The 26,474-nt window shown below is 48.3% G+C and overlaps 2 protein-coding genes across 2 annotated transcripts in view; both read left to right on the forward strand.

Moving 5' to 3' along the window:
* Window positions 1-1,147: 1,147 nt before the first annotated feature.
* Window positions 1,148-7,817, forward strand: tsnax (translin-associated factor X). Its single transcript, XM_056608977.1, has 6 exons — window positions 1,148-1,500; window positions 1,726-1,815; window positions 1,911-2,025; window positions 2,535-2,665; window positions 6,031-6,152; window positions 7,004-7,817. The coding sequence occupies exons 1-6, from the start codon at window positions 1,485-1,487 to the stop codon at window positions 7,394-7,396; spliced, it is 867 nt and encodes a 288-aa protein (XP_056464952.1). The 5' UTR covers window positions 1,148-1,484; the 3' UTR covers window positions 7,397-7,817.
* A 911-nt stretch (window positions 7,818-8,728) lies between these two features.
* disc1 (DISC1 scaffold protein) overlaps window positions 8,729-26,474 on the forward strand; it is a 38,068-nt gene continuing 20,322 nt past the window's right edge. Inside the window, exons 1-9 of the mRNA XM_056608981.1 lie at window positions 8,729-9,505; window positions 13,824-14,806; window positions 15,385-15,454; window positions 16,593-16,749; window positions 17,468-17,558; window positions 18,024-18,274; window positions 22,421-22,475; window positions 25,519-25,621; window positions 26,125-26,313. Of these exons, the coding sequence (XP_056464956.1) occupies window positions 9,415-9,505; window positions 13,824-14,806; window positions 15,385-15,454; window positions 16,593-16,749; window positions 17,468-17,558; window positions 18,024-18,274; window positions 22,421-22,475; window positions 25,519-25,621; window positions 26,125-26,313 (1,990 nt within the window). The 5' untranslated portion in view covers window positions 8,729-9,414. The remainder of the gene's footprint in view (window positions 9,506-13,823; window positions 14,807-15,384; window positions 15,455-16,592; window positions 16,750-17,467; window positions 17,559-18,023; window positions 18,275-22,420; window positions 22,476-25,518; window positions 25,622-26,124; window positions 26,314-26,474) is intronic.

Raw genomic sequence — 26,474 nt, forward strand, 5'->3', positions numbered from 1 at the left:
GGGCTATCCTGCCTCACAATCCTCTGCGCAACACAAGATACATAGGTGGCACTACAGGTGTGCTAATCAGTGAAAACGCCTAGTATGTTCCAATTGTATGCATACTACGGTGTGCCACAGTACGTACTTTGTAAGGGAAGCTGTCGTACGTACTACAAGTAGCCTAAAAAGAAAAAAGCATGCGATTTGGAACGCAGCCTCCATTCAATTCACAAGTCACAAAAACAATACCGATTAAAATAACTTTTTATTTCTCCATTTTAGACCTCAATCTTTTTATCTACGCTTGCCCGTTTGTTTCCTTGAGGGATATTTATACTGTATAATATATACCAGATGCATTACCATAACCCATTATTATTTGTCTTTATTCCTACGAGAACGTCTGTGAGGTGCCTTGTTTGACGGGCATGAAGCAGATGTGCCTGATGCGGTGCCAAGGCGCGGCTGGCGTTACGCCAACACCAATCCGGCACCAGACGCGTGCCACGTACGCATTTGGCACAAGTCCCTGGCAAAACCGTTAAAGCAGTTTGTTGATTATTGTCATGAAGCGCACTGTAGTTTGTAACGGGAGTCAGATCTTTTATTAGCAGTTATGAAAGAAAAAATAAGAAAATTAAAGTGGGTTGAGTTTTGGTTTTATAAATGCTCTTCCTTCGATACAGGACAGATATTAAAGCTGAATACACATAACTTGTAGGCCTACGTTTTTAAATAAATAGTTGTGACATAGTTAAATCCCACAGATTTTTGGTTTGCTGAAGTAATAAACAAACATTGTTACATGAAATCAGCACGGTTCATCATATATATGTAGGCCTATACCTTATACCTATTTACTTATCTAGGCTACCTATATTACATATACAGTAGGCCTACACATCACACATGTTTACAGCACAATTCACATTAAAGACAACAACTAGGCAGTATATCTCCAGTTGTTACGAGAAGAAGACATTATGCAGTGTCTCTCTTGTGCCAGTTTCTCTTGTACGCCGAAGGTCACAACAGACGCACGGTTTCGGTGTCTGCGTTCCGCTCGCCCACAAGAGAGGCCGTGTAAACTACATATCCCAGGATCCCTTTCTCCAGACTACTGACGTACGTGAAAAGTGCAAAAGACCCATGAAAGACGGCTCATGTGGGTGCCTGTCGTAATCGATAACGTTTCCTTTTATGGGTGATACCATTTCGCTTATGTTCGTTTCTCATTGTTATATCTATTTTACCAACCCTATTAATAACCTGCTTTCTTTTTCTGTTGATGTTTAAATTCACGGTTGACCATGGTAAACAAGCCCGAATCAGGCTTGTTTACATTGTCACGGACAGTATTCCCAGATTGGGGGTAAACCTGGCCCAATCTGGCAACACTGGTCACGGAAGCATTGAGTAGTTTTCCTTGTGGTTGGTAAAAAAAATACTAGCTTCTCGACATTATAGAAAGATTACATTGAAAAACATCCAATTCATAAGATATGAGTAAGGGAGACGGTAAGTTCTGCCTTTGAAGACAGGTATGACTTAATTTACAACAACCGTGTAGTATGATTTGAAAGGGTTGTTGGCAGCATGTGCTGCTGTCCTCCAGTCAGAGCCTCATACTAACATGAAGCCATACAACGTTAGTTAACCATGATTATTTCAGTCCATTGACGAGATTGGGTGATGTTCTAGTATCTATGAATCAGGATTTGTCAATGATTGTCTTTGACTTAGCCCAGGGATGTCTGAAGAAGTCAGGCGGACTGCAGGAACGTGATGCGAGTGCCAACGCGTCCTCCTCACCCGTCATCGCTGCCTTCAAAGGTACCTGTATCCCATGTGCTACTGATGATGGGACATTGTGATGGGCGGTTGGCTATTATCAGACACCATTTTAATTTTTTAACATTTCTCTAAAGTTTTTCAACAGGAGCTCGACACAAAACACGACAAACATGAGCGTCTGGTCAAGATCAGCCGAGATATCACCATTGAAAGCAAGAGGACGATCTTTCTCTTACACAGAGTAACCAGGTATTTCCATACCTTATTTGTATTGTGTTGAGGGTTCAGTCTCAAGAGGTTATGTGATACAATAGTTGATTGATTCGGTTTGTGCAGCATGCTCACTTGAACCAACCTTATCAATGCATGTGCTGAAGAATGGCATGTCGTCTTTACTCATACTTAAGCTATTGTTGATATCTTAAATATATAACTAAAGTTTCGTGCAAGGCTTGTACACCAAACCTTTGGGTGCATATTTTAGATATCAACAATAGCATAAACAATAGCATAATTTTGTTATTGTTGATGTCTTCAATGTATAACCCAAGACTTTGTGTAACAGCACCCATTCTTAGATTAAGTTAGGGGAATTTATGATAGGACTCAGAGGGACATATAGAGCTTTGCCATTCAACCAGAATAATAGTTTGAATAAATTGGCATGTTGATGTTAATAATTATATCACATAAATACATCACGCCTCGAAACTAACCTTGTTACAAAATTGTTCTGTGGGCTTGTCTTGGTCCTGCAGTGTTACAGATGTGGAAAGCATTCTGAAGGAATCGGATGTGAAGCTGGACTTGGTCAGGCGGAAGATTGCTCAAATAGCAGAAGAGCTTAAAGGGGAGGACATATACCAGTTTCACAGAGCCTTCACCGCTGGTGAGTTGAAACATTGTCCTTTTCATCATTGTCACGATCTTTCGATACCTTTTTTAAATAATGTTGATGCTCATGCTTCAAAAAGCCTTGCAAGTTACTATTACAAACGGTCTTATACAGGTCAATTTATGCACATTTCGTCAAACAACAATCATCTTTGTTTACTTCCTCATATCCCTTACTGACCACTGCGTTTGGCCTTTTTTATTTAATATATCAACCAAGCATGTTATTGAACAATGTCCAATAGTTTCCCAGCATCAGTTATTACCACCCTGAGTGCCCCCCTCAAAGGGCTGAAGGGAAGACATGTATACAGTACTGTCACTCTAATTCCCATTTGGGATGAATAAAGTTCGTGTAACCTTCCACTGATAGTGAGCAAGCTTGGAATCAAGCCTGGGTCCTCTTTCGTTCCACCAGCATTAGCGGCAACTAGTGGCATCCCCCCCTCGACTATAGGAATAGGCTGCCAATACCTAAATTCATGCGGGTGCAGGTATCTTTCACGTTGTATATTCTTTATTATTCCTCTGTGCAGCCTAAGGTCATTTACAAATGTACAAGTACTTACAGCAAATACCCTGGTCACGGCACCTGTGCGACGGATAGTCGGGAGACCTGTTATGTCGAAGTACTTTGGTTGCTTCCACCGGAGTTAGACGGCACAGAACCCGTGCTTGGGTCCACTCTCCTTCCATCAACGTTAAATCCCATGTCTCATCCCATATGGCTCCTCCCACCGTGACGCTCACCGGGAAGCCCCGCCCCTCGACGTCAAGTCGTGCGTAACCCATCCTTCATGTCTCAGAGGCTGCGTTTCCGATTTGCATACTTTTTCTATTTACTTGTAGTACGTACTACAGCTACCCTTACAAAGTATGTATTGCTGCCGCAGTATGCATACTACCATACTAAAAAGTACTAAATGTACTAATTTACTATAATACTAAATAGTATGGTAGTATGGGTATCAGAGTTTGTTCGAGTCCCTATGGGACAATATAGAGCCGAATGTACCAGCTGATACACTATGTGTAACGCAGCATGTACTTCCTTGGTTTTTAAGTCAGATTCACATTGTATCCAAGAGCATTCTGCTAAGTCATTACATGGCAAAGTGCTAGTGTTGGTCACGTCCTATCCCCTTCACAATACCCCAGATAAGATCAGATCACAATCTCCTGGCTAATGAAAAACTTCATGCTGTCCCCAGCCAGGAAGCCGAGAACTATCAGCCACGTATGAACTGTGAGGACGTGGTGGTTTCTGGTAGTTCTATTATTGTTGTATTGAAATCGAAAAAAAGAGAATTTATGAATGGAACATACAACTGCATCTGCACAGAACGGAAATCCATTCAACTCACGACGACCGCTGCGATTCACTGGATGTGTCACATTTAATACAGTGTTAATTCCTCACACCTACCTACCTACCTACCTACCTACCTACCTAAAGCCAGTATTGTTCGATGTGTCTCGGTTCAGTGAGAGAGGGCTTATTGTAACCCTCAGTAGATGAATCTCTTTATCAAGTTTTGGCTGGTCAGGCCAAGACGCTTGGGGGCGGGGTGGGCCGAAAACACCAAAACATTAGAGGGAGTCAGGCTATTATCTACTAAGCTAGGGAAGTCATTTATAGATTGCAGCTATGAATACTCAGGCGACGTGACCAAAGGCAGTTCCCACCAATTAGAGACCTCATTTTTATTTACTTGGCCGTGTTTCTTATCACATTTATTAGATTAAGAGCGGGGCCCGATACAGAGGCAATCTCTCCTAACGGCCGGCCATAATCACGGCTGGACAAGCAGTCTGCATCCCCTTCGAACTGCTGTGCACTTTGAAACGGTGCACAATAAAGGACCATGGCGTCCTTTTTAAAAGGAGCTGCCTTGCTGATAACGGCAGGCGAACGTGGGCTTTTCAGCGTAGCTGTAACACTGGCTACGTGGTTTGGAACTAGTGTGGGTGGTTCCAAGTCACCATACAAACAAACGGCCTGCAGTTCTTGGAATATGATGGATGCAACTGAGTAGAATTTCCCTGCAAAACCTGTATGTGCCAGGCTACACATGCAGGGTGCACATTCATTTGTGCTTGTGTAATGATTGATTTGAAAGTTGTTTTATCCTTCTAACATGCATTGTTTACCTGGTGGTGAATGCATTCTTGCAACCCGGGACTGGGACTGAAATGCAGAATTATAGATTATCCATGTAGTTTTAATGGTTTCGAAAGATTCTAGAAGGTGTGTTCGCCCAACTTACAATATGGCTACTCGCATTGAACCTGACAAAACGTGACGAAAAAAGCTGTGAAGGAACCAACTTATGGGTATGTTGACAACAGTGACCTCCTCATATTTCAATAATTGCATTGTCCTCATATTTGCATACTAGTCTTGCCAGTAGATGCTCTAGGATGTCCTGTCTCCTGTCTCCTCTTCAGCCCAGAGTTATTTCTCAGACAGTGGCTAGTCGGTGAGTCGACGAGGGTGTCCGTAACGGGAATAGCCTCCAGCAGTAAGTGTAGGAAAGTAAATGGGAGAGTGGGGGTTGGGGGTGCTGTCCACCTCAGATCATTGCAGATCAGATTCTCTGAAGCAGATTTGAAAGTGGTCTGATGTAGGAGCTGGAACTGAGTGCCGGGTGAGCGTGGCTTTTAGGGGGGGTGGGGTCAGAGGAGGGTGGGGGGGGTGAAGTGTTGAGATCTCGTGTAGGGGAGCCCGGGGAGATAGAGGGTGCTTTGAAGTTCAGTCGCCGCGCTTAAAGTAAACTTTGGACACAAAGTCTTCCGTCCTGCGATTATCGACTGGTTTGTTTGCACAGCGGCCTGAAAACAAATGAGGATTCATCTCAGCTGGCCCGCCACACAACGTGAACATCCTTGCTTCAGACGCAGTAGTGACCTGATGTTGCATATTTATACTCCTACTGTAACCTCCCTCGGTAAAGACATTATCCTTTTAACTCCGAGTTGGTTTAAAATAAGAAAACTGTAACGATTATGGCTTGTAGGGGGTTGTCAACATACTCATCACTTGGTTCCTTACTACTTATTTCGTCAGGTTTTTAGATATTTTTTAACTTGAGTCTGTGAATTGGCCTCATCACAACCTAGTGTAGTCCTTTCTCACATAGTATCCATGTTGTAAATTGGGCGAACAGTACACAGACTTCATGATCTCATTTCCTAGGACAGCCTCTAGAATATTTAATAAGTTAATCGTTTCAGCAGAGATTTCAGTTATTTTATCGGCTAACATTCTCCAATTCAGATCAGAACAGGTAACAACCGATTCGGAGGCCGGCTCCCATTGTTGATGTTCTGTGTTGTTCTTCTTTTAATTGTATGTGTCAGGAATCCAGGAGTATGTCGAGGCTGTCTCTTTCCAGCACTACATCCGCCACCGCACCCTCATCAGCCTGGAGGAGATCAATGCCATGCTGCTGTTCACTAAGGCACAGTCTACAGACGCCAAGGTAATTTCTTAAAAGCTCTCTCATTCTCTGTGAATGGTTAACCCTTTCGTCTGGGGATTCGTTCTGTAGCACATGGGCCTGAAAGGCGTTGTGATGTAATGAATGAATGAATGAATGAATGAATGAATGAAAGAATGTTTGGACTGGTTGGATATATTAAATCTGTAAGGTAGACTGCGTGACTTCTCGATGTTGATCCACCCAGCCATAAGAATTTCCGACTGAACTTTCAAACCGACTGCTCTGTCATTTAATCTGACATACATTTTGTAACCAAAGTGACCTGGAGTACTTACTAGATGGGGTGGAATATGGCTCAGGAGGTAGAGCGGGTTGGCTGGTAACCGGAAGATTGCTAGTATGGTTCCCGGCTCCTCCTAGAGAGTCGAGGTGTCCCTGAGCAAGACACCTCCCCCTAACTGCTCCTGACGATGTGTGAATGAATGGGTGAATGTTGGGCAATATTGTAAAGGGCTTTGAGTGACCACTGGTTAGGTCAGCGCTATATAACTGCAATCCATTTACCATTTATTAGATCACTGCTAGGTACTAGCAGTTATTGCCTAGTTACCTGCTAGCTACTTACTAGTTATTGCCTAGTTACCTGTTAACTACTTGCTAGTTATTGCCTAGTTACCTGCTAGCTACTTACTAGTTATTGCCTAGTTACCTGTTTAATTACTAACTAGTTATTGCCTAGTTACCTGCTAGCTACTTACTAGTTATTTCCTAGTTACCTGTTAATTACTTACTAGTTATCTCCTAGTTACCTGCTAGCTACTTACTAGATATTGCCTAGTTACCTGCTAGCTACTTACTCCTCCCACCGTCCGCTGCGTCTCTCCCCCCAGGAGCCAGCCGAGGAGGACGCCCCCCCACCGACGGTGACCGCGGTGAGCGCGCCCCCCTTCCAGGTGATCCCGTCGGACTACCTGCTGGGCGTGGCCGACCTGACGGGCGAGCTGATGCGCATGTGCATCGGCAGCGTGGGCAACGGCGACATCGACACGCCCTTCCAGCTCAGCCAGTTCCTGCGGCAGGTGCACGACGGCTTCTCGTACATCGGCAACTCGGGGCCCTACGAGGTGTCCAAGAAGCTGCACACGCTGCGCCAGAGCCTGGCCAAGGTGGAGGACGCCTGCTACGCGCTGCGCGTGCGCGGCTCCGAGATCCCCAAGCACATGCTGGCCGACGTGTTCGCCAGCCGCGACGCCATGATGGACGCCGACGAGGGCGTGGCCTAGAGGGGGTGTGGTCTAGAGAGGAGGGCGGGGCCGAGAGGGGTGGGTGGTACGTGGCCTAGAGGGGTAGGCAGTGTGTGGCCTATAGGAGGTGTGGCCTAGAGGGGCGGGTGGCGGCCTAGAGGGGTGAGCGGGGCGTGGCCTAAAGGGGGCGTTGCCCTGAGGGGAGGGCGCTGCGTGATGCGGTGCGATGTTTAAGGTCTACGTTTACGTGGTGTGTTCCTGCGATTGTTACCATGCGGTTTTCGCTATTGTTGTGTTGAAATGTTTTTTGTTTTTTTTATGATTGTCTTTTCATTGAGGTTCGTTGTTTCATGTGAGGCCCGACGTGTTGAATTGGAAGAACGAAGTTTGGTCACAGCAATGTTGTTGTTTTTTTGCATTGAAATTTCAAAGTTGTGAATAAACTTACGGGCAGGGCTTCAACACGGTGTGTTCTTTTAGTGACTCCTACCCTGGTGATTGCACACTCACGTGCTAGACCACTAAGATAGAACCAGCAGAACCAGTAGAGCCAGCGTTGGACTCTCACTGCATACATAATAGCAGTGGAAGCACCGTTTCGCTAGCAGGAACCATGGCACACACACACACACACACACACACACACACACACACACACACACACACACACACACACACACACACCTTCCCTTGATAAATAATCTTCACCCCAGGATGAAGAATGGAAGCCTGTTGAAGTCAAATGTATAGTTGTAACAGCAGCTAATTATATCTGGATGTTGTATCAAGGTACAATACAGTTCTGGAATAAATGTCACATGTAGCCACAGAGCAATTGAGATTAGCTCGGTTGATAGTAAACACAATAAGAAATCTCTGTATAAACATTATCATAGATATGTTTCAGACTATAAGTGTTGGTATATGGTATTAGGGCGCCACGTTGTGGTCAATAAGCATAGTGCAATCTTGGGCGATTTTTCCATTGCCTGGGGCGGAGATACATTTTTTTCAAACTAAATCCCCAGTTTGAAAACAAGTTATCTACCTAAAATCTGCATTGATCATTTAATGTGATTTAAAAAAAACAAACGATCCGGCACGGGCGGTCAATTTAATTTCCTAAACAGGATTATTTTTTAGCCAACAAACTCACAAGTTCTACTCAACTGGCTCATCCTCCAGTCCAGTCATATAACCTCGTCTATGAGTGCGCTTATCTTATAGCCCATATTTTGTCAGGGCAAACAGGGTTTTGGCGGACGGCATGGGAAGCTGTACCATTTTGCTTGCTGTCAGAAGATTTTCCATTGCCATTATCCAGAAAAAAGCACTGCACACAATCAAATTGTCAGTGCAGCCCCAGGCGGCGGCTCATTGGACGGTTGACTCTTGGCCACCAGAAGGCGGTCTGCAGGAGTCGGGAGTCAAATTCCATCACACGTAGGAAGTCCTCGATGGTCCAACACCACGATACATAACGGAGCGCCGTGCAGCGAGGATCAGGGCCCTGCTCCCGTGTTACTGCCACTCCCGAGGGGCGAAGGATCACCCGCACCATCCACCCCACCGGCGGCTCCTCTCTGCGCGTCTGACCGGTCCGGTGGAGCCCCTGGCCGGCTACTGGCTGCTTTCTGGCTGAAGTGGACCGTGGAAGTTTTTCCTGGGAGAGACGTGTCAACGCCGTGGGTCTCCCATCTGTTTACCCGGGATCGTTTCTTTCCTTGCTTGCTTCACTAGAGGAAAAGTCACTCCAGGCATGTGGATGCCTGGAGTGAGATCAAGATCAAGGAGGACTATAAGGCGACAAGCAGGCTTCATCTTTTTAACAGTGTGGGAGTTTGATCACACAGCAGAATCGTAGATTGGAGGAAGAGAAAGTCGACTTTCCCACAACGGAAATGAGATCAGTGTAGCCCCCCTACTACGGCATCGCCCGGCACGATTATGGATTATTTGTTCCAGAAGTGATCTGTTGCTGAAGGTAGTTCTTTCTGCGCCCGAGTTTTGTCTCTGCAGGCCGCCGGCTGCTGGCTGGACATCCGTGAACATCCAACATGTTTGCAGGACTTCTGGGGCTGCAATGTAACGGGAATGGGAGCATGGACCCCGGTCGCTCGTTGCTTCACCATTACGAAGCCATAGAAGGTAACGTGCATCCTTTATTATTATACAGGGGACTCGACTCACAACGTGTCCAAACGGTTATAGAATGGATGACATCTGAATGGTGACTTCTCGCGCAACTTCACGGGGATCCAATCCGCTGTCTGGGGCAGTGGAGGGGTCTTGGCCGAGGGGAGGAAGGTGATGTTTGCACAGCCAAGATGTTGTGTGGTTGAGAAAAATACACAAGGCGAGGAGAAAAGTCAGCATAATGACTAGCGTGGGAGCCTGACTGATCCTAAACAAGAACCAAAGCATTAAGTTATCATAAGATGATAACAGAATATTATCTCTCTCTCTCTCACTCACTCCCTCCCTCCCTCCCTCCCTCACTCACTCACTCACTCACTCACTCACTCACTCACTCACTCACTCACTGTCTGCCCTTCTTTCTTTACATCTGTGTGTCTGTCTGTCTTTCTTTACATCTGTGTGTCTGTCTGTCTTTTTACATATGTGTCTCTGTCTGTCCATCTGTCCATCTTCCTATATCTATCTATCTATCTATCTATCTATCTATCTATCTATCTATCTATCTATCTATCTATCTATCTATCTATCTATCTATCTATCTATCTATCTATCTATCTATCTATCTATCTATCTATCTATATGTTTGTCGGTCTTTCTTTACATCTGTATGTCTGTATGTCCATCTATCCATCTGTCAGTCTTGCTATTTATCTATCATCCGTCTATCTATCTATCTATCTATCTATCTATCTATCTATCTATCTATCTATCTATCTATCTATCTATCTATCTATCTATCTATCTATCTATCTATCTTTCTATCTTTCTATCTTTCTATCTTTCTATCAGTCTGTCTATCTGTCTATATTTGTTTGTCTGTCTTCTTTGTTCATCATATACTCTAGTCATTTAGTGAGCAATGCTCTTGCTGGTAAAACTGCAGCTTTTCACAATTGTTATTTCCACTTAATGTGTCCCATGTGACTGGACAGGAAGTGTGCTAGGGTGAGGGTTGCTAAACCATCAGCCTTCATCATGGCTTACTAGGGTGCATCTCTCTTTAGAAATAAAGTTCACTGATGCCTGTGGAGCGGAAATGTCTTCTTTCATATTTCAGACACATACATCTTGATATTAACATTTGACCTAGCCATACACACCCTAACAAGGACGTACGTCATCAAGTAGACAGGGTTTCATATCGGGTAATTTAATGAAGAGAATGATCCCTTTTTTGGAACTTGTCTTTCACTTCCCTAAACGCAGTGCTGTAGTCATCATGCATAACAAGGTGACCGAGCAGGCCTCCCAGCGCTCTTCATAAGGGCTGACACCGGCAGATCTCAGCAGCTTGCTCCTCAAACGTTTGTGTTTTTATGAGATCCAGCGCATTCCTCCGCTGTTTGGCTGAAGGTTCTCCATCCACCAATGGGAGGCCATGTTTAACGTGAGAGGCTTGAAGAGGCTTTTAATCTCCCAAGGTAAATAACCAGAGCTCTCTCAGCGCGGGCCTCTCTGCCTCGCTGTCGTTGGACCGACCGCTAGCATGAGGCCTTGCTTTTATAGTGAGGGGAGGTTTTCAATCAACATGGTGAATAATTCAACGCCTTAAAAACGCAAGTGTCTTTCAATGGGATGGAATTCGCCACATTTTTTACGACAGGAAGCCCGCGAATGCCACAGCTATGATGCGTCTGACCCCCCCCCCCCCACCCCACACACACACACCCCCCTCGACACGCTTCACAATGGGCCGTGAAGCATTTCCTTCCACCTCTTATGGAATAAAATAACCTAACGAGGAGGGGTAATCTAAGAATAGTGTGTGGCTGTAGAGTCGCCCTCCCATCCCCTGGTCTTTCTACCCTTCTCCCCAGTCCCTTGAGGGGCCTCAGTGCTTCACCACCAGCTGGTGGCCGGGCCAGGGTTGTATCAAGTGCCCAGGGAAAGTGTTGTGTTTCCCAGGTGGGTTAGGGAAACACTGCCCCCCCCACCCCCCCCCCCCCCCCCCATCTGGAAGTCTACCCACTAATGGTCCTGAAGGTAACCCGACACAAGGGGCGGTGGGGGGGGCCCTTGTGTACAGTGGGATCCTGCTAAGGCCTGGATCAATGGACACTCCCTTTCCTTATCCTAGCACACAATGCTAAACAAAAACACACTCAAACGCACCAATGTACTAATGCACGCACATGCACATACAGTGGAAGGTTATTATTGTTATTGAAAAAAAACGAAATAAATTTAAACAGGCGTGATATTTACTTTGCTTTGCATAAAAAGCAATGAGTAACTAAAATGGTTGTATGTGTTTACAAAACCAACTAAATTAGGCTAAAATAACAGCAAAAAGGTCTTTAGTTTTCATCATGGTTAATTTGTCTTTGTGAATGGTTGTTCATGTGTTATGAGGTAATACCTTGTCTTAAAAAATGACTGATGCTATCGCTAAAACTGATACAAACTAAACTGCAATCAAGCATTTTGAAAATAAAGTACCCTAGCAAACGTGAAATGAAAACTAAAAGTAAAAACAAAATGTAAATCAAACCGAAAGAAGATGCATACTAAGGAAAATATCACACACACACACACACACACACACACACACACACACACACACACACACACACACACACACACACACACACACACACACACACACACACACACACACACACACACACACACAGACAGAAGTCCCTCTTTGTCTCGCTGGTCTGCCGACTCTCTAAGTGGTGTCCTTTTGTCGCGGCTACGCTTCGCTCCCTAGACATGGCTTTGGACTGACATCATTAGGGGTCACGAGGGGCTGAGCCGCGGCCCGTGGCAGCCCGTTCTGTGGAGGTCATAATTCATCCAGCGTTTTTCAGTCCTCAGTCTTGATATACTGCAGCAGCAGAAGATAACTGTGGTCGGGGTGTCGTAGCTCTCATGCCAAAATCATTTAATTTGGAATGTGTAGGGCGCTCGATCTGAGACGATGTTGTTTTCTCAATGTTGTTGACGCTGTTGTCGTTTGAGTACATTTTTGTAGTATATAGGACAACAGGACTTGGGTTTATTTCCTTGATAAGTATGCTTCCTTTTGGTTTCCCAGTTGAGACTCTTCTTAGTTCAGCAGCTCAAACAGTGTGGTAGTTGAGTTTAATAGTGAGAGAAACACTGAATGCCCCCACTGTGATTCGATACAAATCTCTGTGTGTGTCTTTTGGCCTGGCTGTGCTCATGGTCTCAATGTCTATTTGGCTGTGTGTGTGTGTGTCTGTGTGTGTGTGTGCCTGCCAGTGTGTGTGTGTGTGTGTGTGTGTGTGTGTGTGTGTGTGTGCGTGTCTGTGTGTTTCTGCCAGTGTGTGTGTGTCTGTCAGAGTGTGTGTGTGTGTGTGTGTGTGTGTGTGTGTGTGTGTGTGTGTGTGTCTTCCAGTGTGTGTGCGCGCGCACATGTTCATGGCTGAGAGGAGAGAAAATCGAGACAGAGAGCGAAAAGAAAAGACAAGCACAGCTGTACACAAAAGGGCTGTTCATTACATTTCCGTCCCCTTCCTCTTCCCCAACGCCACCACACACGTTAAGCCCGTCCTATCAGCATTCAGGCTGGGCTGTAGAGCAGGTGCTGGGCCATTGACCCATACAGCTCTTATTCACAATGCTCCTCCAAAAATAACTGTGCTCTTTTAAACCAATGTACACCAAAGTAAACCATCATTCACATGTAATCTTTTGTCGTTTTATTTTAAGGCATTTACACATTGCATGCTTTGTGTTGCTTTAAGCTGTCTGTGTGAATCATCACGTAGTGAAAATGGTGATTTAGCAAGCTGACTTATCCCGAGGGAGTAAAAACACAAGCTTGCGTCATTCCTCCGTGGGAGGGCGTGTCTAACGCGCGCGTGATGATGAGGTCGGTTCGGTATTTCCCAGCAGCTGGATCCATAACCGCTGGGAAATGTCATCACTGGCTTAAAAGCTAATTTTCTACAGCAATGTTAGCTTCATGGGAACATGGCTGAGTCTGGGCTCCGGTTAAAGTCGGACGGCGTGAGATTTGTTATGCGATAATAACGTCTGTTATTGTTGGTCCTTGAGGATTAAGCCCAGATTTTTAGGTACGGCAGGAATAAAGAAAGAGATGGGAACCTTGGATCCTCTGAAGACCTCCCACCTTCATGTTACAATATTATTAATATTATTCTCTTTGCCGATGATCGTGTTCCAATCTCAAGCAGAGCAATTTAACCGAAAACTGTTTAGTTATGTGTGTCAGCTTGCTCTGTATCGTCCTCTGGACAGCTTTCCATCTAACCACATCTAATCTCCCCACGGTCAGGAGGTGGCAAGGCCTCGGAGTCCGCCGGTGAGTCCTGTCGCAAGAGGCCCCAGTGGAGGCCAGGGTACATGCGAATCGACCCACCCAGACCACAGAGCACCACGAGCGGGGACGAGGATGAAGAGGAGGAGGAGGAGGCGGAGGGCCGGAGCGCTCAGACTCTTAACGGAGGTCCGGGCGGTCCTGCGAGGAAGGATCGGAGCAGCATCATCGACACGCCCAACACACCTTGTAAGAGTCCGGTACTCACCCCTCAAGAGCCCCTCCTCAACCCGGGACGCCAGCCTCATGTAGACAGCCAGATGTCGTGGCTGGTTCCCAGGTCCACCCCATCCCCCCCGCACACGCCAGAACCCGTTGGGCGGGGCTCCGGTGAAGGGGCCGTCTACCATCAGGGTGGGAGCGGCCAATCAGGGACGCCGGGCAGGTACGGTACTGCCGAGACCAGACAGACTCCGGGGGGAGGCTCGTTCAACTCCAGCTTTAGTTTCATACAGCAGTCGCTCAGCGCCAGCCAAGAGAACGACATCACCGGCGTGACATCACTTCCTGTCCCCCGACCGGCCCGGAACCCATCAGTGCCTCTGCAACAGTCGACCTCTAGTCCAGTTTTCGCCGCGCTGACAACCGCTCCAACCAAGACCCCGATGCTGACCGCCAGCGGACGACCCCTGCCGAAGCTGTGCATCCCGCTACCAGCGCCAGGGGTCCATTCTCAGAGAGGGGAGGGGCTCTGGCAGGGAGGTCAGTGGGGGGTCAGCAGGGGGTCCGAGCTGCCCGACGGTGAGTCCTTCTCCCTGGGTACGGAGGAGTTCCCCTCCTCCCTGTCTGTGGACTCGGACACTGCCTCCTCCGTCACCTCCGGCTACGAGTCGGCCACGCCCGCCTCCTCCTCCTTCTCCGACCAGGGCTGGGACCCCCTGGTGAGGAAGTACGAGGGCGTCCTGCGAGAATGCCTGCAGAACAACCGCGCCAACAGCAAGGTGCGCGTGGTTCATGAGAATGAGTTACTTGTGGAAATGTGTAATAAGAAAGAAATATATATGATATATTTATATATAATAAGATCATTGTAATGCTCCTATCGTTTTTAATAATATTTTGTGAAACAATTACCATCTTATACCGATAAAACGTGAATACTATAGAAAATAAGAAACACAAATATATACATTTGAAGCAAAAAAGAGCAGTATTTGCCTTTTATGTGTCATGTTCCCATTCCTCTGGCAAGACCAGATAAGCATCCCATTATTTGAACTGAAAATCGACGTCATACTTTTGCGATCAATAATGAAAGAGAAGCAAAGTTCATTCAAAGAAAAGTAATAATGTCAGTTCAGAGTATAATCATCAGATGATCAGTGTAGCCTGAAGCCAAATATCAGTCTCGGACATCATTTTAGTATTCTGTGCGAACTGAATCCAGTTGGATTCCATTCAAACTGACAAAAGGTGGTCCCCTCACTCTCTTTCACTGCTAGTGCTGTCTGTTTGTGAAGCCTTGGCCCCTTTGGACTGTTAGCTAATCCTTCTGTTCGCTGCTGTCTGTCTGCCTCAGATTGAGTCCATGATGTTGAAGCTACAGCGACTGCAGCAGAAGGCCATCTTGGATGATGACTATGACACAGGTAAAGTGACATGGAGGCAATGTCATTAATTCTTATTTTAGTTATGCTAAAGAGCAACATGTGTTGGTCAACAGTTTGTTCGATTTGAATTCACAGAAGAATCCAAACTTTAATCAGTCAAGCTATTTGCATTTGACATATTACCAGGTAGGGAATTCACGAAGGACACTAGACCCTATGAAGTAGCTGTTAATTATTTATCGTTAGCTGATATAATAAATATGGATCTTGTAATGTTGAGCACAGACACGTGAGTAACTCAACAGGCCAGGGTAATTAGTAGGAGCAGGGGGGGAAACTAATGGTCACTTCACACTTCACCCATCGTAGCATAGCTTCATTACTTGATATTGGAGTCTTGGACCTTGGTGGTTCTTAGGAGATTAACCATGTGTGAGTTGAGCTTGACCTCATGTGTTCATCATCAGTGATGAGTTAGAAGACCTCATGAGAGGTAAAACATCCCGTTTGGACTTCAGAAAGTTCCTTAGCCTCTGATGCAGATGGAAAAGGGAAATAAGATGGAAATAAGAAGGCATTCATCTGCCCGCTCTCTCTCTCTGTGGCCTGAATCCATCCCAGAATATCCCTGGTTTAACCTAGCTAACTCTCACTGGAAAATGTTCATTATTTTAAGGAGACGCCTTCGATGCTGACCCATTTTCTAGACCCTGCGACAAAATAAAATAGTGACAGCTGCTGTTTGCTTTTTAACTATCTGATGTAAACCTTGAACGACAGTATTTGCATTAAGTGATAATATACCTTGGCGTGTGAAAGTTTAAATAGTTGTTTGGTCTTGCCTAGCACACAGTTGTTTATTAATAGTCACTTATATTAATAGCAGCTTATACATTTTCATATTATCAATCAAAAACATTGATTCTTCTTCACCATAGTGCGCAACCGACTAGACGGACTGCTTGAGTTTTCATATTATTTAAGGTTAATATTGAATTTATAGCAATTAGGAAAATCAATCTCTGCGTGTGTTAGTTGTGTGCCTGTCTGTATCAACACACTACTACAACTTTACAGTATATTCGATATCTCATGTTCTTTTGTGTGCTAAGTGGTCGAACGTTTTTGGTTACACTTTAGTCATTCATTATTTCCGGTGTTGCTGGTGTTTTTGAAGCCGAGCGATTTGGCAAGAAGCTGGGAGAGTTGTGTCTGGAGCGCAGTGCCCTGAAGCTGGGTCTGCCGTCCAGACAGCCCGGCATCGCGTCTTTCCTCCAGCGGCTCACACAGGCGGTCAACAGCGCCCTCCAGAGGACGCTGGAGTGCCAACGCAGGTGGGTCGATAATTCACTCCTAGGGAAAGCACTTTTGTTTTGTGGCCAATGTTTGCCTATTGAGGATTATTAACTGTGCAAATGGGATTGTAAATGATGTGTGCTTCTAAGTATCAAGCATCAAGCAAGAAGCACCTTATTCTTTGACGTTAAATGACAAACAGTTCATCACGATCAATTACAGAGTTTCAGTTGATTTTCTTTACACTTGCTCGGTATAATGACATTCATTTATACGGCCTGTTATGGAGGTAAATAAGTTAATGAATGACCCTTGGCTTCCATCACACTGTGCTCGGCAGAGCAGAGAACAATGAGGTGGAGATGTAAGCAAATAGCTTGTAACAGGAAGGAACTCAGCAGGGCTAGAGCAGTGGCCTGTTGTACTGCAGCCTCAGAACAGGCCTCTTCCTCACCAGTGAACCCCTGTCTAGTGTCCACACATGTAATAAAATATGCGCATGAAATTGCTATGTAGATGCAAGAAAAAGGTCACAGTGGTATTTGGGAATGATCAAACACTGTGTGTGTGTGTGTGTGTGTGTGTGTGTGTGTGTGTGTGTGTGTGTGTGTGTGTGTGTGTGTGTGTGTGTGTGTGTGTGTGTGTGTGTGTGTGTGTGTGTGTGTGTGTGTGTGTGTGTGTGTGTGTGTGGTGTGTGTGAGTGTTCGACACGTTTGTGTGTGTGTGCATTTGTGTGTGTGCATGTGTGACTCCCAGGGAGTCCCCTGAGCCTGATGCAGTTGAAAGGTCATCCCCTCAGCTGCTGAACCCAAGAGACCTTCTGGTGCAGGAGAAGCACCAGGTGGAGGTAAAGCACCTCCTCTTTGTAGCTTTCTTTCATTGCACTTTAGGTACTGCTCAGTTTATTATTAACAGTATTTTATTTAGTATCTCTGGTACTGGTCACTTTATTTTGGGTTTTACTGTATGTTATTTAGTATCTCCAGTAGGGGTCAGTTCATTATGGCTTCTACTGTATGCTATTTAGTATCTAAGCTTCTGCTCTTATTTTGGGTTGTACTGCATTTTATTATGTAAAAGGAATTGTCCAGTATACTCTGGGTTCTGCAGTAGTCTGTTCAGTATCTCAGGTAGCGGTCACTTTATTAAAGGCTTGCATATATATAATGAGCTAATTATGGGTTTTACTATCTTTAAATAGCTATGTATATATTCACATGCATCCTACACACGTGCTGGTTAGCCTCCAGTACTCTGACCCTGGGGGCCTGGCGGGTGGTGCGGGGGGTGCCGGGGGGGTGGTCCGATGCAGGAGGAGATGGAGGAGCTTCGGCGGAGGCTGGCGGTGCTGGAGGAGCGGCGTGGCCGTCTGGAGGAGCGGCTGCAGCGGCGGGAGGAAGAGGAAGAGGAGGAGGGCGGGGGGGACGGCGAGGAGCTGGGGGGCTCCGTGCTGAGGGGCCTCAGCGCCGCCCAGCTGGGGGAGATGAGCCGCGCCCTGAACGACCTGGTGACCTCCGAGTGCCGGGCGCACATCGCCCTCACGCCGTCGCCCCCCGTCCTCAGGTGAGCCGGAGGAACCATAGAGTTGTTCCGATATCGATACTAGTATCGATACCGGTATCGATACCGGTATCGATAGTAATGGATAGTAACGGAAATTCCTCCGATACTGCCCTAAAGACAGTATCGAAAGAATTTCCGTTACTGGTATCGGAAATGAATAGCTAATAGAAATCATTAATTTACTACACAGGCAAAGAACATCACAAACACTACGTGTCATGCTGTTTCTCCGACCTACGTGTGTTTCGAGCTGCCAAGTCGGAAAAACATGAATGGCCATGCAAATGTGTTATTATAATTATGGATTATCAATGTAAATCATCTTGATCTAAATTGTTGACAGGATGTGAACTGACTAAACATTGCTGTTAGTTGTTACAATGCTGGATGCTGTATCACTGTTCTTTGTGTGCTTGATTGTTCACTCAGCCTAACAGTCAGAATTCTTTCAGCAGTCACTTTGGATAAAAATGTCTGTTAAATGACAACGTCTAAATATAGAGACATCCCTTTATAAATAATTTATTTTGGTAGCAGTACTGCCGGCGGCCACATGGTGGCTGCTCCAGTGCTGCGAATCCGGCACAAAGGCTTGAGGAAATTTATTTAGTTTTATCTCTTTTGTAATTTAGATAGCCGGCATTCGATTAGGTTATTGCACATATCTTAAGAATGGATTCTCTCATTTGTCAGTAGGACATCCAATCCTTTCCGTGTGAAATATACGGATATACCTTTTAGAAGTAAATCCACAATAAGAATGGCACCTGCAAAACTCTATGGATTTATATGTGACATAAGAGCTGTAATATTAGATTGTGCTCCCCAGTTCTATAAAATATCTCCCAAAAGCAATTTACACAGAGTGGCACTGAGTAACACCGGGAAATGAGTTGATGATCACACACACACGCACGCATGCGCACACGCACACGCACACGCACACAGACACAAACATACAGTGCAGACACACAAAAACCATATGCATACAGTGTGTGTGTGTTTGTGCGTGGGTGTTTTATAAACTCTGTGTGTGAGTGTTTCAGCAGGGCGAGAGATACGTCTTACCACTTTTTAATTCCTTCTCCCTTGATCTTGTTATCCCTCATTTCCCTCCTCCTCCTCCTCCTCCTCCTCCTCCCTCTCTCCCCTCCTCCTCCTCCTCCTACTGTTCTCACCTCCGCCTCCTCTTCCTACTCCCCCTCCTCCTTCTGTTATCTTTCACCTCCTCCTCTTCCTCCTCCTCCTCCCCTTGCTGTCTCTCACCTCCTCCCCCTCCTCCTCCTCCTCCTCCTCCTCCTCCTCCTCCCCCTGCTCTCTCTCACCCCCTCCTCCTCCTCCTCCTCCCCCTGCTCTCTCTCACCCCCTCCTCCCCCTCCTCCTCCTCCTCCTCCCTCCCCCTGCTCTCGCTCACCTCCTCTTCCTCCTCCCCCTGCTCTCTCTCACCTCCTCCTCCTCCTCCTCCTCCTCCTCCTCCTCCTCCTCCTCCTCCTCCTCCTCCTCCCCCTGCTCTCTCTCACCCCCTCCTCCTCCTCCTTCTCCTCCCCCTGCTCTCTCTCACCCCCTCCTCCTCCTCCTCCTCCCCCTGCTCTCTCTCACCCCCTCCTCCCCCTCCTCCTCCTCCTCCTCCCTCCCCCTGCTCTCGCTCACCTCCTCTTCCTCCTCCCCCTGCTCTCTCTCACCTCCTCCTCCTCCTCCTCCTCCCCCTGCTCTCTCTCACCCCCTCCTCCTCCTCCTTCTCCTCCCCCTGCTCTCTCTCACCCCCTCCTCCTCCTCCTCCCCCTCCTCCTCCTCCTCCTCCTCCTCCCCCTGCTCTCTCTCACCCCCTCCTCCTCCTCCTCCTCCTCCTCCCCCTGCTCTCTCTCACCCCCTCCTCCTCCCCCTCCTCCTCCTCCTCCTCCTCCTCCTCCTCCCCCTGCTCTCTCTCACCCCCTCCTCCTCCTCCTCCTCCTCCTCCCCCTGCTCTCTCTCACCCCCTCCTCCTCCTCCTCCTCCTCCTCCCCCTGCTCTCTCTCACCCCCTCCTCCTCCTCCTCCTCCTCCTCCCCCTGCTCTCTCTCACCCCCTCCTCCTCCTCCTCCTCCTCCTCCCCCTGCTCTCTCTCACCCCCTCCTCCTCCTCCTCCTCCTCCTCCTCCTCCCCCTGCTCTCTCTCACCCCCTCCTCCTCCTCCTCCTCCTCCTCCCCCTGCTCTCTCTCACCCCCTCCTCCTCCCCCTCCTCCTCCTCCTCCTCCCTCCCCCTGCTCTCTCTCACCCCCTCCTCCCCCCCCTCCTCCTCCTCCTCCTCCTCCTCCGCCTGCTCTCTCTCACCCCCTCCTCCTCCTCCTCCTCCTCCTCCCCCTGTTCTCTCACCTCCTCGAACCCGGTTAGGATTTGAAACGGTTCTTCTCTCCCCCCCTGCGAATGCAAATGAATACTTTGTATCACATCGTCGCGAGGTAATGGCTTTCTGCGCGGCCGCCCGCCGCCACGCCGGGCGCCGGCGGTTAGCAGACATGTAAATTGCACTTATCGCCTCTTCCAGCGGCCGTGACCCCCCATCTGTGGTATAATTTGATATCTGACGCGGCCTCACCCCCGGAGAGCAGAGCCACCGACGGGCCATTCTGATTTTTAAATTGCAGCCCGAGATTGGCTTGGTTGAGCCTCTGTCATATTGGCTCGTCAGGATTTTGGTGATTGTTCTGTCGTCCTCCCTCCCCCTCCCTCCCCCTCCCTCCCCCCCCCCACCCCCTCCCCTCCCCTCCTCATCACATTCCTCCTCCTCCTCCTCCTCCTCGTCTCCCTCTCAGATAGCCACTGACGCCCTCCTCCGCTGTTTAGCTGTAAATCCCTGATTGTGTCGTTGGCGTAAGAACAGAGAAGTCTGAGATTCTGTCCTTCAGTCTAAACACAGGAGTGGATGTGATGTGATAAACCCTCTTTTCCCCCCAACACGCATGCATACAAACACTCACGCAGACACATATGCGCGCACACATATACCCACACACACACAAGCACACAAGCACGCACATGCTACGATGCATGCACGGACGCATGCAAATATGCACACATGCACAAAAACACACTCACCCACATGCTTACACAAACACATACACACACACAAAAGCACGCACGCACGCACACACACACACACGCACACACACACACACACACACACACACACGCACCCCACCTCACTATGTGTAAAGCGCTTCGGGGAGCCTTGAGCAGCACTCAAGAAATCGAAAGAGTAATTATTATTTTATTTTCCACCAATGCCGCGATACAAGATACAAAAGATATACCACGGCAGTCCCCTGTTGTGCGCGGACAGACGTGTGTCTACCCGTCTGAATGCAGGCGTTCCATTGTCTGAGACAGCGTCGGCCGCACCGGCACGCTGATAGTTGCAATTAAAAGCCATTAGACGGGCTTCAAGGTGACTGAGGTGCAGAGGGGGTGAGGGATTTCATGCTCGGTTTTCACATTAACTAATGCATTTATTCCTCCGCAGACAAATAATGTGACCTTTCACGGTGCACCTTGTTTACACGTGCACATAATTAAGTTCTTGGGGTTCGGCACAGCTGCCTGCCTGGCAAGGTAAGGGCGGATCAATAGAATGCTCTTGATGTTAATTAGCGAAGGTTGGGGGCTGGTCGTCGTTTGTGCTCCCATTAGTTGGAAGTAGGTTAAACAAAAAATCGTCACGTTGATGTAGAAGCGGTGATCAGCAAAGTGTCGCGTTTTGTCGTCCTTCACGGTAGAACAACTTGAGGATTCATTGGTTTATTTTGAGCTGAATGCTGTATATAGGGGGCGGCATGTGGCTCAGAAGGTAGAGCGGGTTGACTGGTAACGGAGAGATTGCTAGTTCGATCCCCAGAGCGTCGAAGTATCCCTGAGCAAGGCACTGCTCCCGACGAGCTGGCTGTTGCCTTGCGTGGTTGACACCACCGTCGGTGTGTGAATGTTTTCATAAATGCGTGAATGTTAAGCAATATTGTAAAGTGCTTTGAGATGGCCACCGGTTAGGAAAGCGCCGTATAAATGGAGTCCATTTACATTTATATATTCATGTACATTTTATTGCATGCGTTGTCTATTAACCTGGATAACTTGATCTCAACGACATGCTCTATTGTTTCTCTTTCTCTTTCAGACTCCAAGAACAGGAGAAGGCTCTGAATCTGTCAATCAAAGAGGCTACCGCTAAAGTAAGACGTGTTGCTATTCTCTGCTGACCTAGCACGCCCCTTTATCGTGCTACGACGGCAACCTTATGATAACGTTGCAAATAGATAAGCAGGCATCAAGGACGCGTCTCACTGGGGGATAATGGGGCAGGTTGCTTTGTATCGTGTATTCATGATGGTCACATCGTGATATCGTTCATTTTCAGTTCCTGAGTATTTCGGCTAGACAGGGAGATAACTAATAGCGACGGTCAAAGGGTCTGAATGCTATTTAAGCTAGCGGCAGCCTGTGCTGCTCCAGATTACAGCCAGCCCAGTGTTGTCAGGAGTGCAGAATCAGCCATTGGGGTATTGCTTGGGGCTCCAGCTCTGCCATGGAAATGGGCCACAGTAGCACCTATTTATAACAATAGCAACCATGCTATTCAGCTCTTTCTGATGCGGTCAGAAACAGCTGAGCACACTCTTTTGTGCTTTTCATCCTGTTCAGTTGTTGGACTAACTGTCTTGATTAGCGTGAACCTGAATTCAAACATTTCCGAAGAGACCAACCTGTTGTTTACATTTTAAAACAGTCCCATCGTCACTTAATACTTTCAAAGGAACATCTCTGGAAGGTTTCCTAGAGACGTAGGAGGGGAATAGATGGGATCTGAAAGCAGTTATAACACGGGTGTCACCGTTTCCTCATCAAAGCGTCAAATGACCTTTGTAGAAAGTCGGGCTGCGCGGGTGACACGGGTAAAGCTCTCCCACCAGCTCCACTGACGACAAACTAATTGGCTCTTTAATTAAAAATAGAAATGTTAATCTTCCAAGGTATCGGGTTATGTAATGCCAACCCAAATGATGGTTCCTCTGAAGTCATGTGTGCCTAAAACCACGTTTTAATTAGGGAGCCGGAAGCAGTGTAAACTTTGTGAAGAAGACTTTAAGGAATGGTCCTGCATCTTGATGGTGTGTGTGTGTGTGTGTGTGTGTGTGTGTGTGTGTGTGTGTGTGTGTGTGTGTGTGTGTGTGTGTGTGTGTGTGTGTGTGTGTGTGTGTGTGTGTGTGTGTGTGTGTGTGTGTGTGTGTGTGTGTGTGTGTGTGTGTGTGTGTGTGCGTGTTTGTGTTCGTCAGTATGAATGTATGTGGCGTGTGTGCTTCCTTGCGTTGTTATGTGTGGGTGCTTGCATGCGTGCATCGGTGTGTGTGTATGTGTGCATGCGTCGTGTGTATGTGTGTGCATGCATGTGTGCGTTGGTATGTGTGCATGTGTGCGTGCAAAGATCCACCAGCGGAGATATGTGTAGTTAAATAAACCTCCGTTGTAATCCTCACGGCCTGTGTATTATACATGAGTCAACATATGCACATACCGGCTCGTATTCTCCCGTGAGCTGGAAGGCTCCCCCATGCCCTACCCCATCCCTCTGCGTCTCAGGAGCTCCACCCGGCAGGAGGGTGGGACTCAGACCCCCGCCACGGGTAGTTAGCAAGAGGCTGAGGCGCCTCAATACTGCCAGGGGCTCAGATAGAGGGTCGGAGATAGAGAGAGAGGGAGAGGGGGAGAGGGAGAGGGGGAGAGAGAGGGGGGGGAAGCTCAGCAGGAGGGCTACCTCAGTCTCCGTGCCCTGGAGAGAGGATCCCGGAGCAGGGATTGGAAGATCTGCCTTGGGCGGCGTGCTCCTCTGAGATTCTCTTTCAACAAACAGGCTATCCGGTCTCTGACACCTCTCATATTAAAAAAACCCTGATGAATAATGAGCCACACATCTACCGGTATCGACTCGCATTGTGCTTCGTTAAATCGGTTTAACTTTATTTCTCTGATGAGCGTCGGATAGGAGAGATCTTCCGTGGTAACGAGGTCACCTCTGGATTGGTCGTTAGCCGAGAGCCGCTGAGAGCGACATCACTTATCACTTTGGTCATTTGGATGCAGGACTGCCTACTACCTTTCTCCTTGTTCGAACACACGCACACACACCGAAACCACAGACAACCGCAAGCACCCAAAACTGTATGCACGCACACACACACACGTGCGCAGAACCACACACGCACGCAGAAACCGCCCACAACTGCACACACACATACACAACCGCCATCATGCACGCACGCACGCACACACGCACGCACACGCACGAAACCGCACAAGCACACACAGACACACATAAATATCAACACAAAGAAGAAACACTCACATTAACGCTCATTTCAAGGAGCGCCCTGATCTGCCGGATCAGACAGAAAAACAATCTTCACAACCTTCCCTTTAACGAGGAGGGGAGCGGGCTGCCTTAGCCCAGGGACACAGCGAGCACCTTCTCTGGGTCTCCGCCGGTGCTAATTCAAAGAAGAAGAAAACCCATTCTGAAGGACACAGGTATAAAGGACAGAACTAGAGGGGGGAGGGGGAGAGAGAGGGGGGGGGGGGGGGGGGGACACGGCTTATCCGACGTCTTCGGCCCCTCGGCGGTCGTGCCGGCTGACACCGCCGTCAGCCCCATGACATTCAGCCTCCCCCCCCCTCTCCACACCTCTCCCCCTTTCTCCTCCCCTCTCCCCCCCGATATTCTAATGGAGTCTTTTATTAGGATGTCAGCCACGAACGCCTGGCCACGGGGAGCAGAGGAAGCCTCTTTCTCCGGTAAAGGTTACAGTCCCCAAACGTCACCTGGTCATCCGTCCGTCAACCGGTCTTCAAAGTAAAGCCCCCCCCCCCGTCTCTCTCCCGCCCTCCGGTAGTCACAGGTGGAGACGGCCTCGTTAAAGAGAGAGAGTCGAGGAAGAGAGAACTGGGGCGGCAGTAGCTCAAGAGGTAGAGCCTTGTTACCGGAAGGTTGCTAGTTCAATCCCCGGCTCATCCCCGGAGTGTCGAGGGGTGCCCCTGAGAAGACACAAGACACCTCACCCTCACTGCTCCCGACGAGCTGGCTGTCGCCCTGCGCGGTTGACTCCGCCGTCGGTGTGTGAATGTGTGAATGAATTGTGAGGCGCTTTGGATGAAAGTGTCCGGGTGGGTCGGTCGGTCGGCGCGCGGAGGTCTGACGGAGCCCGTGTCTGTCTCGTCCCCCAGGTGGTCACCAGTCAGCGTCTGGGCGGGAGCCTGCGGAGGAAGGTCAGCGAGACGGAAACACAGCTCCTGGCGCTCCACGAAGCCAAGATGGCGGCCATCTCAGGTGAGCCCCCCCCCCCCCCCCAGCCCATCACCATAGCCTGCCTGCTAACGCCTTTTACCTCAGCCCCGCCCTGGTTCACCTTACAACACACCCCCTCCAACACCGCATCATCCCCTCATCACCACTCTAGCTTAAATGAAGCCGCCCCTTAATTAAAGGGTGAGTGTGATTAGCCATTACCAGCCGTTTGAGAATCTGCCCTTTCCTGTGCCCTCGTGACATCACTAGTGGGCGTGTCCACCTAGATGTATGATGGACAGATCCGTCTACCATCCTACCAAGTGGATTGTAGCAAATGTTGCTTATCTGTCCATCAGACTTCTAGGTGGACACATGAAAACACATTTTTGTGTGTTTTCATGTGAAAACACACGAAAAATGCCAGATTTTCCAACGACGTGTAATCACACCCACACCTGGTGGAATAACATCACCCCTTTAGACAAGCCCCCTTCCTCAGGGAGCGCGTTGATAGGTCAATAAGTAGCTCCGCCCCGTTCCAGGTAGCGACTTCGGCAGCGCCAAGGAGCTGAAGGCGGAGATGAAGGCGGCGTACCTGGAGAGGGACCGCCTGGAGCGGCTGGCCCGGAGGCTGCAGCGCCTCAGCTGGGGGAACGGCCAGGAGCTGGCCCGCATGAAGGAGCAGCAGCAGCAGCTCAGGGAAGAGCTGGAGCAGAGGGAGGCGCAGCACGGTGAGGAGGAGGAGGAGGAGGAGGAGGAGGAGGACTAGGAGGGGGGAGGAGGGGGAGGGAGGAGGAGGAGGAGGACAGGAGGGGAGGGAGGAGGAGGAGGAGGACTAGGAGGGGGGAGGAGGAGGAGGGGGAGGACTAGGAGGGGGGAGGTGGGGAGGGAG

Source organism: Gadus chalcogrammus, chromosome 15 (assembly GCF_026213295.1).
Source record: "Gadus chalcogrammus isolate NIFS_2021 chromosome 15, NIFS_Gcha_1.0, whole genome shotgun sequence".
NCBI lineage: Eukaryota > Metazoa > Chordata > Actinopteri > Gadiformes > Gadidae > Gadus > Gadus chalcogrammus.

Bases quoted from the DNA above. Each gene is read 5' to 3' on its own strand.
- tsnax (XM_056608977.1), top strand. The intron at 1,816-1,910 runs GTACCTGTATCC...ATTTCTCTAAAG, and splicing joins CGTCATCGCTGCCTTCAAAG to TTTTTCAACAGGAGCTCGAC. The intron at 2,026-2,534 runs GTATTTCCATAC...TTGGTCCTGCAG, and splicing joins CTCTTACACAGAGTAACCAG to TGTTACAGATGTGGAAAGCA.